General features: G+C 43.4%; 1 protein-coding gene across 11 annotated transcripts in view; it reads right to left on the reverse strand.

The window, feature by feature from the left end:
* Nucleotides 1-18719, reverse strand: part of Ca-beta (Calcium channel protein beta subunit) — a 93453-nt gene extending 74734 nt beyond the window's left edge. For 3 of the 11 annotated variants that reach the window (XR_011174657.1, XM_069124583.1, XM_069124591.1), the window contains exons 1-2: nt 18414-18716; nt 15809-16636 (exon numbers count right to left, since the gene is read on the reverse strand). Coding sequence is in view for 10 of the 11 variants with exons in the window: in XM_069124583.1 (XP_068980684.1) it covers nt 15809-16060 (252 nt within the window). In the remaining variant the exon portion in view is untranslated. Of the gene's footprint in view, nt 1-15808; nt 16637-16719; nt 16935-17717; nt 17872-18413 lie in introns of those variants that run through there. The other 8 variants (XM_069124587.1, XM_069124585.1, XM_069124588.1 and 5 more) reach the window with 5 other exon arrangements.
* Nucleotides 18720-19979: the final 1260 nt, after the last annotated feature.

Below are 19979 nucleotides of genomic sequence, written 5' to 3' on the forward strand. Positions count from 1 at the left end.
TTATGCATCTTTAAAATTGGAATTGGAGAAATGGAAACGAAGGAGTGAAATCCGATAAATACTTGATATGGATCGTCGACCTCGCAAAGATACGGATCTCTCATGCGAACTGTCTACACTCTAAAACACGTAATGGTGCTTTCCATATGGAATAAATTCGTTAGAGAAAAGAAAAAGAGATAGTAATGGCGTCAATGTGCTGCAGGATACCGAGATCCGCAACACGCCCCTTCAGAATGCAATAGACCATGAGTGCTACACATGTGTTTAGAAACATGTCTCAAAATCAACAGCAGTTGCTATACAAACGTGCTCAGCGAGTCTATTCCTTCCCGTTTCTCCTTTCCTCCATGTTGAAAATTTTCTCTACTTTTAGATCTTTTTTTTCTCCTAAATTTATGTTCCTCGGTTTATATAATTTATGCGAGTTTCTCTAATCAAAAATAATCGTGCATATCCGATATTCCGTTTAGTAAAAATAACAACGCGTATCAGTTCAAAATCAGTATAATCACGCAGTTTCCAGAAAGGTGTCAGTCGCTACATTCAAACCTTCATCGGCGGAAACGAACGCATACGGGCGACTTTCATTCTCACGCCAGTGATTTGCATTAAATATTAATTCATATTTTACGCGTCTAACATATTATCAACGAATTCGCCATGGCAAGACTGACGACGATACGTTTCTTTCAAGATGGAAGGTGCAGGAGTAGAGAGAAGGAGGCAGGTGCGTCGGGTTCTCTCAATTTATTCATGAATTCGTTTAATCGGTTTCTGCGCGTTGCCGGGCTATCTGGTTTTCTAGCTTTTTACGCCGGCCAGTTAATCAACGTTCATTCGTAGAAAATCATGCCGATAACGAGGAGCATAAATTCTTTATTAACCTGGATATATACCGTTCCCCTTTCCTTCCTTCCCGTCCCTATCGCCAAGCGTCCTGCTGTTTCGTACCGACCGAGGCTTTAAGGTAACGAAGAAACACTGTCTCGATGTTTTTGCGCTACTTAAACGAGAGGCGGAGACGAAAACTATTTACAACGACGAGGAGTAACCTTTTATATCGCCAAATGTCTCGCCACGGGAGCCTGGCCTCTTCTCTCTTTCTCGAGCCACGACTTCCCGATACTCAGTTAGCCTAAATCGGTCGCGATCTAACGCGGTAGAATTTAAACGACGTTCTCTTCGCTCCTCGATCTCGCGGAATCGTGACTCGCGAGAAGAGTACAGAGGAAGAGATACAGAAAGAAAAGAGATCGGTTGGATCGAGTACGCGCTGAGGCAATAAAGATACCACGGCAATTTATAGAATCATTCTTCTAGTCCGTATATCGCTTCGTGGATGGCTCGCGCGCCAACGAGTAGAAATTACATAATCTGCGAACACCAGGCAACACTAAATTACGGTTTTATCGGTGCTCGTGCTACGAAGGAATTATCTCGAGCTAACTTAGCTACGTTAAATAATCTCGATCTTTTCCCCACCCTTTCGGGCGAGTTCCAACGTCAGGGTACTGGAAGTGGAATAAGAAAGATTCGAGAATTATGTCGCGGCGCGACTCCTTTCAAGTAGAATAAGGTGGAAGTGGAGGAAAATGGAGGCCAGCATTCGCAGGATAATCGATATCGAAGCTTCTTCGTGGTGGAATTCAAATGTTTGGCGTTTGGCTGAATTCCATGTGGAATCGTTGATTTTTCCAGCGAGCTCGAGTGGAATGAGCTCGCGTCTGCGATTCGAGGTTAAACAGCTTTGAAGGAACCGTGCCTTCTCTAGTCTTTTCACGCTTGATGGATACTAAAATAATAAACTGCCATCGATCCCAAAATCTCTCATCCAACTTCTTTCGAGGATTCTAATTTTTCCAGTCGGCGAGCAGAGCGAAAATTGTCAATAATCCTCTAGCTCGATCTTCGAACGAAGAAGACTCGTTTTCTTGATGGATTCTAGAATAGCAGACTGCCATCGGCAATCCCCTAAAACTTTCAGTGTGTCTCCCTTATCTCCACCAAACCCAACATTTAATTTACTTGAATTCCAACAGAAAGACATTTCCAATTCCAGCTAGCGAAAATCATCATGAGCTTCAATAATCCTTTGAACCAATCCTTGAGCGAAGAAGTCTCATTTTTTTTGCGGGAGTTCGCGTTCTCTTTCACAGAACGCGCAACTCGGGCGTCCTCCACCGATTCCTAGAAGTTCCTAGAAAGTTATATCGCGGATTTCAGCGAGCTTAACGACCCTCTGGAATTCTTATTGCCGCAATGAAAGCCGCTTAACCAGGATTCTCCTTCTCTCTCTTTCTCTCTTTGTCTCTCTCTCTTTTTCTCGATTCTAGGCGATCGAAATACCGCGACGAACGGACAGGATCGCTCTTTTTGTCATAGTACGCTTGCGTTTCGAAGTCGCGGTTTCTGGGAAGAGGGTGGCACGAAACCGGGGCCAGGAATGCGGAGGAAAAGGACGAGACGCTGCTACATATTTATCGTACCGCATCGTCAAAGGCTTCTAGTAACGCAAAACCCGGCTTAGAGACCAGCAACCGGTGCACAAGAAACAGATCAGCCTTATTAATTAATTTAACCGGCCTAAATGAACCCAAAGAACGAGTGATTTCATTCCGACGCGGTCCGCTTTGGACGCGTGTGAACTGGGAACATAAAGTTTTTTAGACGAAGGTACTGAACGCGATCGTATTCGAGAAGGGGCAAAGTACATTAACTCTAGAATTCTCGGATTATTGGAAGTTTCGAATCATTTCCCTGGTTGCTGTTCCGTATATCGAACCGTTGGCCTTCTAATTTTATTATTAGCTCGACACCAGTAATATGGAAGTATTAATAGAAATTTGCTTTACCTTGATGGATCTTTAATTACAAAGGTTTCCGAAGTGACAGGGTTATTAGCTGGAAATTGGTGCCACTCAGAAATATTTTAACAGAAATTTCCCTCGCTTTAACAGATCTTGGGCTAAAGAGTTTTCTAAGCTAACAGAATTCTACCTGAGTTCATTTTGTTAAAAGCCTTTCAATATCGAATTTTTGGTGAATTTGTGAGAAAAATTGCTTTTCGTTAATCCATAATAATAGACATACATTTGTTCACGCGTCTGTAAAGAAGACGTAATGTTCTAAAATTTCAGATTAGTTTCATCGAGAACAAGTACATTTGTTAATTAACTGGAAATATCGAAGTACAGTGTTGAGTATACTAAGAGTATAGTATAAGAAGAATAATGCCAATCAAAGAGTTGAACGAAGTAAGTAATTACAAATTGATCTTCATAAAAGTATCCGGATGATGTTAATGATGTTAACATCCGACTACCCCGTAGAACACCACGGAGAATTCTTTCTTTTCCCTCGTATATCCGATACATAGAACCTCGATAAAGGCTCGATACAGTCTGGTAGGTATCCCAGTTAAATTTTTGACACAATCCTCTGGGACAAGGAAGGGAACTAGTTTCCAGCTCGAAGGTCTTCTAGTCTCGAGTTCGTAATCGAGGTAGCCCTCATCGTACGCTGTTGGCGCATTAATGGTGCGTCTAAAGCAGCCAACGGGAACAAAATGAATTTTCGAAGGCAGAAAAGAGAAAAAAAAAAGAAATTGTGGTCTCATGAGAAAAAAAGTGAAAGAGAGAGAGAGAAAGAGCGAGAGAAGGGGCGAGAAAAGGGAAGAGAAGAGCAGTCTCGGGGCTGGGCATGGCTTACGACCGCTTCTTGCTAGAAACGCATGAATAATGCAACAATTGGCCGGAGCGAGGACGATCCTTTGTTTTCGCAGGCCCTTCGTTACCAGCCGCCAAATTGCTCGCGAGCTATCCGTCTCGTCCGCTAGTCACCGACCAATTTTCGTGCACAGCGTACACCTCGTCTCCCACCTTCCGTTAACTCACGCCATTCTCTGCCCATTTCACTCTTCTTTTCGCGAAGCAACACCCTCCCATCGTAACCGTAGAACGATTAATAATTATCATGCCAGGCATCCTCATCAAACTATACACAGCTGCGTTTCAGTTAGACGGATAGAACGGTGAACGTACATACACGTAGACGGATAATCTGTTCCACGAAATGAATTAGATTAGCGAAACCTGTCCTAGAATCTAGGAGGATCTAGCCGCACGATAATGCTCGTTACGTGGTTCCGACGGATTTCTGCTTCCGTTTGGACTGCAAACTGATATTATCTGCTCGTTAACGAATTCAATAAATACACTCACATTCTCGTCCGAGTCGAAAGAAAGCTACAAAATACGCAATTTTTTGTATAATATAATAGGCTGAAAATTCATAAAATATAGTGGAACTTGTTTTGCCTTCGGTACGTATATAGGTAGCAAAGAATAATTTCCATTGCTCTTAAATTTACTTGAGGTTCTTTCGTTATGTATTTCCTCGTCTTACGGCGAACGAAAACATGCATGTAAGTGATTGTTTGTTTAAGAATCGATTTAAGACGAGAAGATTTTGAGAAAGCACGTATATTAGTTGCAGATTGTCCGAGCTTAAAGTCATTCGTCTTTGTTATACATTGAACTTCCATTATTTCAAAAATGGTAGGAAAGCGAAGAATAGGAGAAGAATAGAAACGAGGATTCGTCGGAATTATCTTAATGAAGTGTCACTAATGTCCATCTTGAACGTTTCTCTTTTCTCCGAGAGAGATTTCTTCGAAGATCCTACATCCCTGGAGATGTCAGGTAGCAGTGTTCCCTTGCGTTCTCAACTACGAGTAAAGAAGAGAACCAAGATTTTCTATGATAAAGTGCCCGTGGAATCTTGGAGCGAGGTACAGAGCGGGCCTTCGAGAGTCTTTCTTCTTCTCGTTCGGAAGCGAACCGAGCAGAGCTTTGTAAGTCGGGCGTAACGAGTTTGACAAGAACTGTGCCGGACAGGTGAAGTAATTCGAACCCCATCGTCTATAAATAAGCCAGTCTTTCCGGATCCACGAGCTCGCCATCGATACATCAGCTATGTTCTCCCATAACGAGTAACGAGCATCTTGGTATCTCGATACAAACGATCGCGATAAATTCGTCAAAGATGACAGAATTGTACCATTAACGTATCATAAAATAGAACGAAAAGCTTTAACAACGTACCGAATAAAAGGTACTAAGCCAGGATAGATAATGATTTTACAATCGTCGGACTTTATAAGTACCGGTTGTAATTTATATTCCTCCGCCATATAATTACTCGAAAGTGCTATTCTATCAAATAAAAAATTCGATTCCTGTCATTCCGAGCCCTGACCTAAAAATGGGATTCAACTATGAATATCGCACTAATAAACGAACAATCCCGGACTCGTCGTGAGAAAATGTTTTCGCACAGGTAGAGAGAATTCTTCCTTCTGCGTGTACGAATATATTTTTAGCACAGGTAGGGTACGTTGCGTCTATGAGCGGTAAACACACTAAACATCGACGTTCGAGCGGGTGGAACCGAAAAACGCCCCCTCATCCATCCTGAATTCTCTCTCTGTCTCTCTCTGTCTGTCTGTCTGTCTGTCTGTCTCTCTCTCTCCCCCTCCATCTCCATTCTTCGTGCATCGACGTTCGGCAAAAGGATCTTCGTTGGTCTCTTGGTATTGGTAAAAACGTCGGTGATGCTGGTACCTGTTTCGATTTACCTGAGAAAGGACTGTTCGCGTTAGAGGAGAACAGAGAGAAGATGGATACACCGTATGGAAAGAGAGACTTCTCAAGGAATACTTTGGTATCGCTGTTGTGGCGGATAGAGAGGGACAGAAAGTTAACCCTCCAGATCCCCTGTCATTTGCCGCGAGCTTCAAGTCGTGAAGATCTCGAAGGCTTCGTCGTCCAACTATGCTGCGTGCATCTACGATTCTCCACCCACTCATACACGCGTAAATCTCACCAGAGTTGCCAGACTTGTGTTGTGTTACGTTCGATTGTTGTATTGGTGAACGTACTCGGACACAGCACTCACATACCTGCCAGGACTCGCCATACTCTCCCCCGTCACTGAACGACTCCCACCCTACTTATCCTTTATACCTTTATACCTGGCATGGACGAGCTCCGTGCACCGACGTGGAGATACACGCGTCATTAAATAATCCTGGTCCGACGCTCATCAGGATCTTTACGAGGCGAAATAATATTCGGCCGACCGTCCTGCGGATAGCCGCGCGATATTTTACGTAAGGATCCCCCGGATGCCTTGTCCTTCTTCCTCTCACCTTACAACGATCCTCTCCCACTCTTTATATCTTTGTCTATCGGGTTGGTTCTTCTACCGGGTAGATTCTCGCCAGCGAAAAACTTTTTTCTTTCTTCTGGTATCGTCATTTTTCTCCGCTCGTCTTCATCTTTTTTCTTCTCCACGTTTTCTGATTTGTTATTGCACGCCAGACTCGCTGTGGCGTATCACGCAACCGCGAGAGATCATGTTTTATTTATGCGTTACTTACGACCGCTCTCACCTACAAAATCTGACCATCTCTGCTCTGGATGCCACTTTGAAACCTGGACACGTTCGCCATGATAATTGCTAGGTTTTAACGAGTTATGTATTGCTAAAGTATGGATAAGAGGGACGTTCGACGAGTTAATTAATCTTCAACCTTTCGCCATTCTATTGTTCCTTGTTTTTCTCCGAACTCTGCACGAGATTTATTTCCCTGATGATATCTGATATACATAATTGTAACGTTTGTTCCTTACAGAAACCTGGCGACCTAGAGGGAAAGAAGAAAGAATTCGTTGTGCAACCAATCCACCAATAATCCAATCCGAAGCACGAGCAATGATTTATCGGCCGACGCAAGGAGCAAACGGAAGTTCAGTGAATCGTGACGGCGGATTTATCGTACGAGTTCTATCTTTGAGCCTGGCGAACGAGGAAACGATCGCGAAGCTTTAAATAATACGTCTGAGAAACAGGGGGGAGGACGGAAACTAGGAGAGTACGGAATATACTTGTTTCTTCTAATGATTCGTTTTCGAGAAAATGAGCACTGAAATTTTCCTACGGTAACGGACAGCTCGAAAACATCGTCTCGAGTAAGTTTCCTACTTCTGGTTGCTATAAACACAGACCAGAATAGAAGTAATGGCTTCTGCGATAATAAACCATCTTTCTAGCCAAGTAATACACGTTCTCTAGATGTTCAGCCTTGATTTTCAAGATAAACAAAATTTCAGACTCCTCTTGTCTTCGAGAAGTAAGTACTTTCATTGTTCTTCCTGTTCTGAAATTAGTTTCTAACTATCGAATTAGATTCCATCGAAATTTCTTACATTTCGTGATGAACCGAGAGGTACGAACAACTACGTTCCGAAATATTCGTTGTTCAAAAAAGTTTTTTTCCAAGCGAACTTGTTTTGTTTCGCGAGAAACATAAATCTAATTATAAATGAACACCTCTTCAAGATTTTAACGTGACCTCGTATAATAGACGGATACACGGTGATTCGTTCCAGACATTTTCTATCGTATTCGGAGCTCTTCGATGAAAGAAATTCTATGACGAATTTCTTTGTAGCATGGTGCAATAGCAAATTAATTTGACGCAATTGTCTACGTATTTAATCGCTTGAACAGTCAGAAATAACTGGAGTCATTTGAACAGCCAAGAACAATTTATCGTTTATGATAGAAAAGTGAAATGTTTTAGTGCGTGCTGTTAATTCGATCGACCGTATTGAAACAAGGACAATAATCTCGATATTATTCAAGACATCCATTCAATTATTTCCAAATCGACGTATTCTCAACATAGGAATTACATTTGCAGCGGCGGTGACGGTGTTGCAGGTATTATTCCGTGTTCAGCCGGATGGCATTGCAGGCAGACCGGAAACTCCAAATTCGCGTGTCGCGCCACCTGCCCTCCGATAATTATTCCAAGATCGCTCGCCGGTGTTATCGAGTGTACCCAGGGCGTTAACTTCTATTACGTTCTCGAACTACGATTCAACGGACCATGAGTCTCGAATATCAGCCGCCTTCTAGCGTAGAAATACTTGGTTCGCGTGTTTCACGCGACTCGTGTCCGCAAACAATGCTCGATCTTCGTGGATCTTTCCAATTAAGCGGGCTGAAGGGGCTCGTCTCGATCAGGTGCAAAGAAAGAGAGGGGTGCACGAGACCTTGCTCGTGTTCCTCTCTTCTTTTCCTCGTTGGTCGAAGAGCAGCGATCAGAAAAGGGAAGTCACAAAGTTCTCGAGAAATCTCCTCGAACACGGTCGCTCTTCATCCGTCTACGCTCGTCGTTTCTTTCTCATTTCGTTTCTTTCTTTGGCCTCCTTCTTCGCGTTTCCTCTTCCAATTTCTCGATACGAGCTGGCGACATTCGTTGGCTCTTTTCCGAGAAGGATAATAATTCTGCAATTTCGGAGGCACGCGGCTCCGAACCAACAGTCGTCTGAGTCTACGTCTTTTTTTCCTTTTGCGACTAATTCCGCAGGTGTACACGCTCCGAGCATAAGCAGTCATCGTCGCCGACGACGATTTGCGCTCGGGGTCTCCTCCTCACGAGGCAGTCGCGCCTGTCTGCTTCTATATTAGCGGCTTCACGCTGTTGCCTGCACGCTTGTCTGCGTGCGAACAAACGAAAGGGCGAAAAGACGGCGAAGGACGAAGCGGAGAGGAGCGCAAGACTCGGGGATGCTCGCTTAGAAACGTGTTTAAGGAGCGGCGCGATGTAGGAAGGAAAGAAAGAGTGTAAGTATGGCGTGCTGTAACAAAACACAGTCTAGAAGCGGACCAAAGCCTCTACCAGCCTAGGACAACAAAGGCCCCCGGGACTTGCCTCCCGATCACGTCCCGCGGCTCTATATTGCTTTGCCTCCTCCTTTTTATCCTTCTTTCTTTCCACTCCACGTTCACTCCATTCCACGCTCATTCCATTTTTCGTTTCTCCATTCTTCTCTTTCTTCTCGCGAGGTAGAACCGCTGAATTTGTCGCTGAATTTTTTATCGCCACGATCTCCAGGCGATCTCGAGCTCTTTTGTTGCATTATGAAACAGTCGAGTACGGAAAATTTCGAGTTACCGTTTGTTCCAAGAAGGCTTATTCGTTCTCTTATTTTGTTCTTTCTGATCGATGAAAGAAAAGAAAGCAATTCGTTTCAAGAAGAAAAAGTCGATCGGTGATTACAAAGCCTCGTATCGTAACTGAAAAACCATCTGACCGTCATTTGATACCGCGAAACGGTATTCAGGCGAAAAAATGGCGTGGACAAAACAAGATCAAGGGCGAGACAAAGGAACGTTTAATTACTAAACGCGAAAGACGCTCGGCCCCGCGGATGCATTATACGGATTCCTGCGGTCCGAAAAAGAAGCGACCGGTTCACCAGACCGATATATGTATACGCACACCGCGAGTGGTCCATTAACAATAATTTCGACAGTGAATCGGTCCGGGAGAACCCTTCTCGCTCCACGCCGTACACTAAGAGATAAAGAGGGAGCAAGAGAGAAAGAAACACGCCTGAAGGAGGAATCCTTTCTCGGTAGAAAGGAAACGGGGGAAAAAAGGAGGAAGGAAGGGAACACGGGCGTGCAAACCCGTTTGGCCGTTAGCAGACTCCTTCAGACAAGCACACGCTCTAGCTCGCTCCGACGCAGGACGATCGTTTGCCGCGCTCACGGCTAAAAGTCTGAGCTGCTCTTTTGCTCCTGCCAGCTTGTACACTGACCTATATTCGATGGAACCGGGTCTGGAGACTCCAAGCAACCAACCATCGGAGACCCACTAGCCCGAAGAAGTCCACGGATCGATGTGTGTGTTTATGTATACGTATGTGTCTGTACCGCTTCTGATATGTATACGAACATACAAAGATATATAGGCAAGGAGACGTCTTTACTCTTCTCTCTGTATCGATCGTCATTTTACCATACTGGGTGATCTATAAATGCATGTCAATATTTCAGAGCGCCAATCTACACATTGAAGTAAGCAGAGAGTGTTACATAGTCATATATCTTACGTATCCTAGTTTTCAAGTTGTAGATCATCAAAGAAAATGTTGAAAAGTGTCTTCGGTGCTTCGTGCCTCGGTAAACTTTACTATACACCTTAGTACTAACTGTATAAATAGCTGAAGTATATATGACATTATCTAAACTTCGCAAAGGATATCGATCGATACGAATCGGACAGAATTTCAAACAGTCAGTATCATAGTTCTGTATTACTGTTTTACGAATGAAACTTGAAAATAAAAATTGAAAGACGCGTTTTGACGTAAAGATCGAAGACGTCGCATAACAATCATTCAACGTATAGATTCACACCGTAAAGTATCGGCATGCATTTATCACCCCATATGGCGTATAGTTTTTAGCCAAGTGTTTTTTAGAGAGAAAAATATATCTATCGGGCCCCGAAGCCGCTATTTTCCAGTTTACGCGTCCGGTACGTGCTTCGTTGCGTCGAATGATGCAGTTAGATCGATGCAGCCTGCACACTGCACACTCGGCCCGGTCAAGCAGAAGCTATTTATGTGCCCGGTGCTTCTGAATCTTTTAGCGTGTGACGCACTTCGGGGACTATCTGGCGCACGATAATCGATCCCACCGTTCGCGGAGATGAGATCTGCTGATCGGTGAACTTGCTCCGTAGGCACACGTGGGCGTAGCCAACGACGTTTCAGGTGGTCGGTGTCACGTTCCTGATGCTTGAGATCCAGCGTACACCTCTCCGTTACTAAGGAGCGTTTTTCATTTTTCCAGCATCGAGAGATGGAAGGAAACGTTTTTCTCCCGCATTAATGGTTTTCAGTTTCATGCGAGTTTAATGACAAAGCGCAAAGAGTTATACATATGTGCTTTTTAGATCGTAATACAAGCGACTTTGCGTATTTCTGCTTAGCCGTGGAAATGATGCACAAGTCGCACAGTTATGCCGGTTTTAACATTTACGACCGAGGAAAATGTTCATGGGAACGATTTGCGCCGTTTCCGTGTAACGAGCATGAAAAGCAGTTGACATTCCTGCAATTTTTAAGCATACTCGTGGTACCTCCTAGAGGAATTGTAACTCTACTTTACGCAGAAATGCATTCTCCGATCTTTCCATGACTAGTATTACGATTGAAATTTCGAAGTATTCTTGAAATTAAAAAAGAAAGTGTTCCATTTTTTGGAAGTACGTATAACGATTTCTCCTCAGCCTTTTTTATGATTGGAATTCCCAAATAAAATCCTCGCAACTTTTTATAAAAACTGTAAACATACCTGAAAAATACATCTAATTTCTACTAGATTTTTTTTAGTGATATGTTTTATAAAATTTGTTCCACGCGTTACACGCGCATCTCGCGACATTCTTTCAACCTTTTCTTAGTATTGAAATTTCTAAGCAATATCTTAGAAATCTTTTATCAAAATTGTACTCCATTTTAAAAGTGTATCATCTGAATTTTTCTACATTTTCTTATACTTGAGAACTTTTTATGAAAATTGTATCATATTTTAGAAGTATGTTCTCCAATATTATGATAGAAAAGTAAAGAAACATTTTACATCAGAACGTCAATAGCTCAAGTGGGAAAACAGATGGTAAAGTGTATTTTGAGCAAGATGATCAAGTATTTCTGTCCAACAGGCATCGGCAATTTCCCGATTCGATTCCGTGACGAATCGAAGCTTTCATTTTTGCTTTTCCTGTCGCGCGGCCCGGGATATTCGGAACGACCGGATATATCCTGCCACGTATTTGGGTTAAGCGAGGATCATCGCAGTCATGCTCCTTATAACTTAGATTGAAACATCCCGCCACGAAACTTAACCGATTTCACGGTTTGTACACCGAGATGAGACATCTTGAATCTCGCTCCGGTCGAGATTCTCTATACCAACTTGTTCTCGTGATTCTGATCGTGACATCTTGGCTATTAAGTACTTTCAAAATTAAAGGATACTAAATCATTCTGGTAAACTTATTCGAGCACTTAGAAATTGTTCATCCTTTATAAAAATCGTAAGTACACGCCATAAGCAATTTAACAATTACATTTTATTACCATTAAAACTATCACAATGATCAAACTGATTTTATCGTCAGAATGAGATTATTATAGAAATAATAATAAATAATTCTTTAGAAATTTTATAAATATACAAAGGTGCATTATCGACGATATAAAGGATTTCTAGTAAATTACGATAAGATCCATATATCTGGATAACGAGGAATTCATATAATTGCAGTTCATACAATAAAAACAGGATTTTTCATTTCGTATAACAAGAGTTTCAATACAACTTTATTTAGTTGCGCTTCAATTGAAATTTCGTCCAAATAAATGGCTTTAATAAAAACGGACTTTTATTGTATACGGATAAAGATTTATTTCCTCCTCGCATTATCCATTTTTTTCATCCTGAAGTGTCTGACGAGAGTCTCGTGGTCTAAACCTTAGTAATTCTATCGGTACACGAAACTAAAGATATTCGTGTGGAAAACATATATCTGTGGAATAAACCGAGAGAGTATCTCTAATATGAGCCATATCGTAACGTAGGTTTCATAAATATGCAAAATATCATTTGCATTCGCAGCGCGAATGCTCCAATGTACGCGTGGGCAGACAGCTATGAAATTTCGGAATGACTCTATTAAATTGATCGGTTACCAGGTTACGATTTTATCTGGTCCAATTATCCAAGCAAAGTTTACGCGCATATATAATCCCAGTCGCGTTACCATCGAGTGATTTTCACTTTCCACGAGTCGATCCACTGTGAAGTCGCGATGAACGATGATCAATCGTTTAAGGTTCGCGTAGGTGCTTTACGTTGTGGCATTGAAAAACGATCGATAATTGGCAGTACACAGTACGACAGGCACCGGAAAGTTCCGATTAAGTTCGCGCGATTATCACGGTCGATAGTAATATAGTTGCACTTTAATGCGTGCTCCGTTATTTGCATGATTATAGGTGTACGCGATTATAAAGCGTGCGCGAACGGTGGGTACGCGATCGAGATAAGTGAAGGGTTGGCCGGTGATAAACACGCTCGTGATTGATATCGAAACACGCGTAAAGATGTCGATTAAAGAAGCTCGATATCACGTTGCCTGACAGTAGAAAAAAGGAAATGACGCACAAATTACGCGTGAACGTTTTAATATCGTTGAGCCAGTGCTGTATGCAAATACAGTTCGTTTCGGTGTTTCGCAAATGTCAATGAACCTGAGTGTATACGCGAAAACGAATATACTGTCTTTGAAAGAACTCGTTCGCACGGCGCGTGTAACGAGCGTGCTGTAAACCGATTTGCATATCGAATAGAAAGCGAACGAATAAATCAGAGTGGAGCGTTCAAGTTGATTTTCTTGCATCATCACGCCGCTTCGTAGCAAATAAACGCGAGACTTTGCAAATATATACTACCGCTGCCGCGACAAAACTCGTTGAATTATCGAGAAATTATGTAGTTGAAGTAGTACGAGGAACTAAAAACTTCTTCCAACGAAACTTTCAGCCGAGGGAACCGAACTAAACTTTTGCCACAATCACGCGATCAAACAATCTTCCAGGTTAAAAAGCACACGCCTGCGGAACTTGGTTCGATTGGAAGCACACGACGTGGAATAATTAAAAACTTTCGTGGCCGCTCTTCTAAACGAGAATAACTTGGTTTTATCGTAATCGGTCTTCACGGTGCGTAACATTATTACAATTGTGGCGGATCGGTATCAACAGGACGCCGACAGGTCGAGGCATCATACCGATCCGCCACACAATCTTTGGGGATCGAGTTTGGCGAACAAAACATGGCCCAGTTTCCTGTTTCTTACGCATCATATCTGTTTCCATCGACGATTCAGAGCAGAACACAGAGAAAGAGAGAGAGAGAGATGTGAGAGAGAGCGAAGTGGGGGAGAGGAGACATAAAGAAAAACTGTGAGAAAGACTAGGTTAATAACGAACCTTCCAAAGAGGCTCGATTCCATTTTCCACCCCATCATCTCGTGTCTGCCTCATTAGCACTTCTGACCGTAGAATGAGAGAAAGAGAAGAAAAGAGAGAGAAGGTGTGGAAGCGGCGTCGCTGAGAAAGGCAAGCCAAACCCAGCTGAATACAGCTGCAAATGAGGGGCATCAACGATGCTGCGGTGGTCGCTTGTACCCCTAGCTATAGCTGCTTCCCTGTATGAAAGATGCAGAAGCGCTAAATGAAGAGCCTGGTCACTGGAATAGCGTTGGATATCAGGGACGATGTGAAACAGGCCGAGATGTGACGAGCTTTGATCAGACCATACCCGTCCATCTTTCATTTTCTTACTCTGGCTGTTCGTTCTTGTCGCATTCACAATTCTTTCTGGGTTGAACCACCACAGCCGGAATAAATTAGGTGACTTTCCCTCCTCTCCTTTCTCGGTGAACTAGTTTTCTGGAATTCTTCCTTCGACGCGTTAAAAGTATAATATTTCCTCTTCTTTTTCGTATTAGTCTCTAGATGATAAATTGACGCGGATCTAACGTTCGATAGATTTACGATTAACATTCGATTTACATATATTATAGATTATATGATATTACGCAAGTCACGCGTAAGGTACCCGTACCGATGGTATAAATTATAACGAGATTAGCAGTCGGTAATCGTAGCATGGAAAATAGAATTCGTTTCGATCGACGAGCACCGAGGTTGATGGAAAGCTGGTATGGCCGGGGGAAAGGTGTGCGAGCGTAGTGTAGCGCAACGTTACGCAATACCTGGACGAAATATTAAAGAGAAGTATTTGCAGACGAATGTCGCGACTATCTTCCTTTTTACGGCGTTCCGTGTGCTTCGTGTAATTTTATATAAAGCAGTTTATATCCGTTGATATTGCTTCCTGAAATTTTCCTACGTGGCGTCACGTTGTGCAACATCCATCACACCCCGTGTATTCAAAAGACATAAAGGTGAATAGAAACGTCGTCGAGGGATTCAATAAACGTAAATTTCAATGACACGACGAACAGCTTCCAGCTTTCTGATGCATGTTTGCCATAACCGTGTATAAGTAAGTTTGAACATTCGGGATTGTACATAGTGCCTTTAAAGATATTTCATTGAAAGTTTCTAAATTTCGGAAAAATTTCGATATCGGTGGTGAAAGATAACAGAAAGTCAAACACTTTTCGTCCCCACGGCGATAATAGATAAGCTTGAGTGTTCGAATTACTCGGCATCGACGTTCTCCTCGTTATACGTGTACAGTGTACACAGATGGCATGCAGATTACTCGCGTTCTTAACTCGCGTTAAACTTTATTAAAAAAGTATGGAACCGATTGTTATATTCGTTGAATATAAAAAAATTATTTATTTTGTAGAAAAATGATTCTTAAGAGAATTATTCAATTCGAGTTTCCAGAATCAAAACACCAAACTACCCCGAAAGACTCCGTACCTTTCTTACGAAATACCACCAAAAACCTTGACCTTGATACAAACTAGAATACTTCATCCCTTCCACGCCTCGTATACACAAGCCCCTCCAAGTCTACTCCTGTAATAATGATACCCACTGCTTATCACCATCCAAGCAACAGTGATATTAAAAACCTTGACCTCCGTCTGAAGTGGTCCTTTTCTTTCTAGTTTCTTCGAACCTACCACAATGACCATGCTAGTGAACTCTTATCTTACCAAAGCTACCATTCTAAATTCCCTCAATTTATACTATTCATTCTATTGTCCAAGTCACCCTATTCTAATAAGAACAAAGCAAAATGTCGTACGACTTTCAATACTTCGCTTCTAAAAGCAAATAAATTCATTTTTCTCTCAATTCCAAGGCACAACTCGCAGAAATAATTAACTTACCGGATTGTTAGTGAGTGCTGAGGTAGACGCAGCGGTAGGATGATGATCGTAATCCAGGTAATCGTCCCGACTCCTCTCCGTGTCGTCCCTGTCGTCCCTAATGTCCCGGATGTCTCGAAAGTCCCTAAGGTCCCGAGGGTCCCTGATATCGCGTAGGTCCCGAAAGTCGCGGAGGTCGCGTTCTCGGAGGTCGCGTTCTCGGAGGTCGCAACGGCTCACGTGGTCCCGTTCACCGCGAAGCTGCCTCGACATCGCCGTCGGCTCCTCCTCCTGCGAGTCGAGCAGCAGCTGCTCGGCTCCACCGCCGCCTCCTCCACCACCGCCACCGCCACCTCCAACACCACCTCCGCGTCGGGCGGGATAACGCAGGAGGTCACACCATCCTATATCCTCCTCCGCCCCTCCGGCGACCTCGCCGCGGGGCAACCGAGCCGTGCCTGGGGCCCTCACGACCGATCTGCCTCGAACCTCCTGCCCCCGCGGCCCCCCGGGGGGCTCCGCCACATCACACCCAAACGCTACGCTTCTTGGACCCCGCACGACCTAACTCTTCTGCTTCCACTACGCACCACCCTCTTCTTCTCTTATATTTTCTCTTATATTTCTTCTCTTCACTTCTAGTTTCTTTTCTTTTCTCGGTTTTATTTTCCTTTTTAGCTTCTTCCCTTCGGCTCGATTTTAGATTTTAGTAGGTTATCGTCTTCGCTGAGTTTGTCTTCTCTGACACGGAATCTGAGCGACTAGAGGTGACAGAACGACGATGGATTAGCGGATGTAGCGAGAGAGTGGCGGCTGAAGGTGACGCGTTTGGCGAAACGCTTCGAGTGCCTGTAAACAGAGGGTGAAGGGTTAGCACGATCCATTCAAATGTGTTTGAAGCTCCGAGATTTTTGATAGATTTGCTTTCTTACTTGGGATTTGACTATCGTTAGTGAATGTCACGAATGGATTTCAGGAAATCATATTTGGTTGATTTCTGCTCTTTTTACTCAAGTTATAGCGGATGTAGAGAATGTAATTTTATTTGAACTAGTTAAGAAGTTGTAACGATGATACGTTTACGCTACATTGTATGTATATCGGTCAAAGGTTGATGGAACAGATTAATAGTTGAAACAGCTCGTCGTACAGAAATATCCGTGGATATGTTTTTGCATACAAACACACACAAAACACACACACGCACGCGCGCGCGCGCGCGCGCACACACACACACACACGAAGAGACTATTCGATAAAGGAACCCGAAAGATTCCACAGACTTTGTTATATGATATAGTGCTACCGTAACTACGTAAGATGTAAATTCAATTTCCACACCGTTACCATACGTCGCGACGGATAATTCAATTTAAATTTAGTGAGCCAAGCTATTTTGACACAATGACACGTGTTCCTCTATTGTTCTGCTGTGTGCTCTAATCAACGTTTCGCTAGAGGTTTACATTTCTTGCCTGGGTGGACTAATTATTACTTCCGCAACAATGGAAATTTCATTCAGACTTGAATACAACCTCATTTAAATATTACACAAAGATTACCATTAGATTTGAATATAAAATTTTCTTCGATATTTTCTTACTTGTATTTTAGATAATATTATATAGAAAAATTCAATGAAAAGTATCCACACTAGTCAAGAAATAATTTTCTTTTGCAACACGATTAAACGTTAAGTCAATCAACAATGTCGTAAAGTTTCTCGCAAACTACCACAAACTCGATCAAACTGTTAGCACGGTGATGGTTGGAACAATAGCAAGGTCAGCCTCGATTCGTTAAATCGATGATCATTAATTAACGCGTCACCGCCGGAAGACGCCGGACCGATGATAGTGATAACACGGAACTCCTCTCTGCCAAGGTCAGACTCGACCATTCGGAAGTTATGGCTGCTCTGAACCGTTACCTTGAGAGGCTAGCGCAGAAAGTGACGTGTCTCCGACCTACGGGAACCTTGTACACCCTTGTCGAAACACGGAAGAGAACGTAGCGGTGCGAAGAGAATCGACGCGCGAACTGCCGTAAAATCAGACGATAAACCAGTGCGTAAAGTCCTCCCTGGCGTTCCAGCCTTTCGAAGGAGAGAGGGTGGCAACGAAGCTCACACAAGGTGGGGTAAGTTGAGGTTAGGTCACGCCGCAGACCGCGAATGTAGGGTTGTGGGTCGCGCCCGGTCGAGCTCAGCTGCGCTACGACCTAAAGGGGTTGCGGCTTGTCTCTGGTCAGACACGCCACAGGCCACTCGGCCGTTCCCTTTATTTCTCTATAGAAGATACTCTAATGAACCGTCTCTGTAATTTCCCTATCGATCTTCCCTCTACTTTTCACAGGCTAATGCGTAAAGAAACGAGTTACGTGACAGTAGAAAGTGACCGTCACGAGTCAGACCGAGAGTCAGACGCGCTGACGCGTCGTCCGAGTATCGTAACGGTATCGTAGCGTTATTTTTCGAGATAATTAGATTCTATAAATGAGACAACGAAGAACGGGATCCAATCCATTCTGTGTTACAAGGAATAGTCCAAAAGGCACGAAAATACAGACAGAACACCATATAAAAAGTCAAGAAAATCACGGGGCCAAAACATCCCCTAAAACTTACTCTATCGGCTGTTCGACCTGGAGTCTTCGTATCGCTACCTTTCCAGTTAAAAGGCGAACACACCACTGGGGATCACTTTTCGCGCGCGTCTCATGTTCTACCGGAAGCAGGATCGGCTGAGGACGCCTACAATGCCTGGTACAAGCTAAGATAGAACAAGGCTAGTCCGCGACGAGAACGAATTTCCGCGTGGACGATCCGGCGGCAAGAAAGTGTCCACGACGTCGAAATGACGGTGACGGTTGGGCCGTGCTCGCGTCGACGGCTGCTGCTACCGCGGCTCGCGCTACCTCGGCCGGTCTCGGTCGGCCTCGTCCTTAGTCGGTCTCGCTCGGCTCTTGTATCGTGACGTTGCGCGGGGAAGCGAAAACCCCGGCGGTCTAGAGTATCGATCGCATGCGCTAGCGCACGCGAGCTACGCTGCGGCGCGTCAACACGCGCCTTTCTCGACTGATGTGAGGGTTGCGAGACACGTGGTTGCGTTTCCGTTCCAAGATCGTTTCTTTTTTCTTCGCTGCACCCAAGATAAAGGAGTCTTGATTGGACTATTGGATGAAAGAGAGGAATGTTTTAGTAGGAACTGAGACGGAAAGACGGAGTTCGATGAGGTAGGCTGCTGATCTGCTGGGAGAGAATCCAGGTGTCAAGGGATGACCTTGCTTAAACGCATTCATTGCAACAGCAGCGTCTGATAGTTGTGTAGCTGAGTATTATCATGTATGAAGATACTGCGATAGAATTGATAAATTTTATATTGAAAGCCCTCTAAAATATTTTTGTTGATATTTATGTATAAAGCTTGTAGGTTTATTTAAAGGAAAATAGTTGACGATGAAATAAAGTAGAGAACAACGGAAAGAATACCCAATATTTTCCACAGTTCCATTTAAATTAAACGATGTTTCTTTCACTCCTTTTATCATCTAAATGGCAAATACGATCCACAGACTTTTCCAACTATAGTTTATCAGTGGATAACCGTATTGCGGTAGATTCCACCAACACCCCGTGATGAATTAACGAACTTATATCAGTTCTGTAGCAACGTTTCGATTCAGGGTTGTCGAGTGGCGTAAAACGGAGCGATTGAAATAAATTGTATTAAGAATGTGTTGCTTATCATTAGACGCTGACTCGTTATCGCGATGATCTCTCGTTGCACACGGTCGGTTTTGAAATGACGACGCGTCGTTAAGCTGTTTACCATGAAGCAGTCATTAAGAGCAGCGCTTTCATTTAATCACACGTTATTAACTTACGCTTAATACTGCGGGCTTAAGCTGGCTGAAAACTGGTATAATTACCGACCATTATAATTAGTTAAACAGACCATGTGTTCTATGTGTATCTACATGTTCATAAATAATCGATGTTAACAAGATACGAAGTTTGACTCGATCTCATCTGGCCGTGGTATTTGAAGCTCGTGGCGTTCCACGCGACAGGGGGATGAAACCACCCTCAAGTGCTCATCGAACATCCCGACATCTGACGGAGGGTAAAAGAAGTGTCATGGGAGAAAATAGCTCGCAAAAGAAGAAACGGTCTACAGTTTTCTGCGCGAGG

This window comes from Bombus flavifrons, chromosome 12 (assembly GCF_040668555.2).
Source record: "Bombus flavifrons isolate JBK064 chromosome 12, iyBomFlav1_principal, whole genome shotgun sequence".
NCBI lineage: Eukaryota > Metazoa > Arthropoda > Insecta > Hymenoptera > Apidae > Bombus > Bombus flavifrons.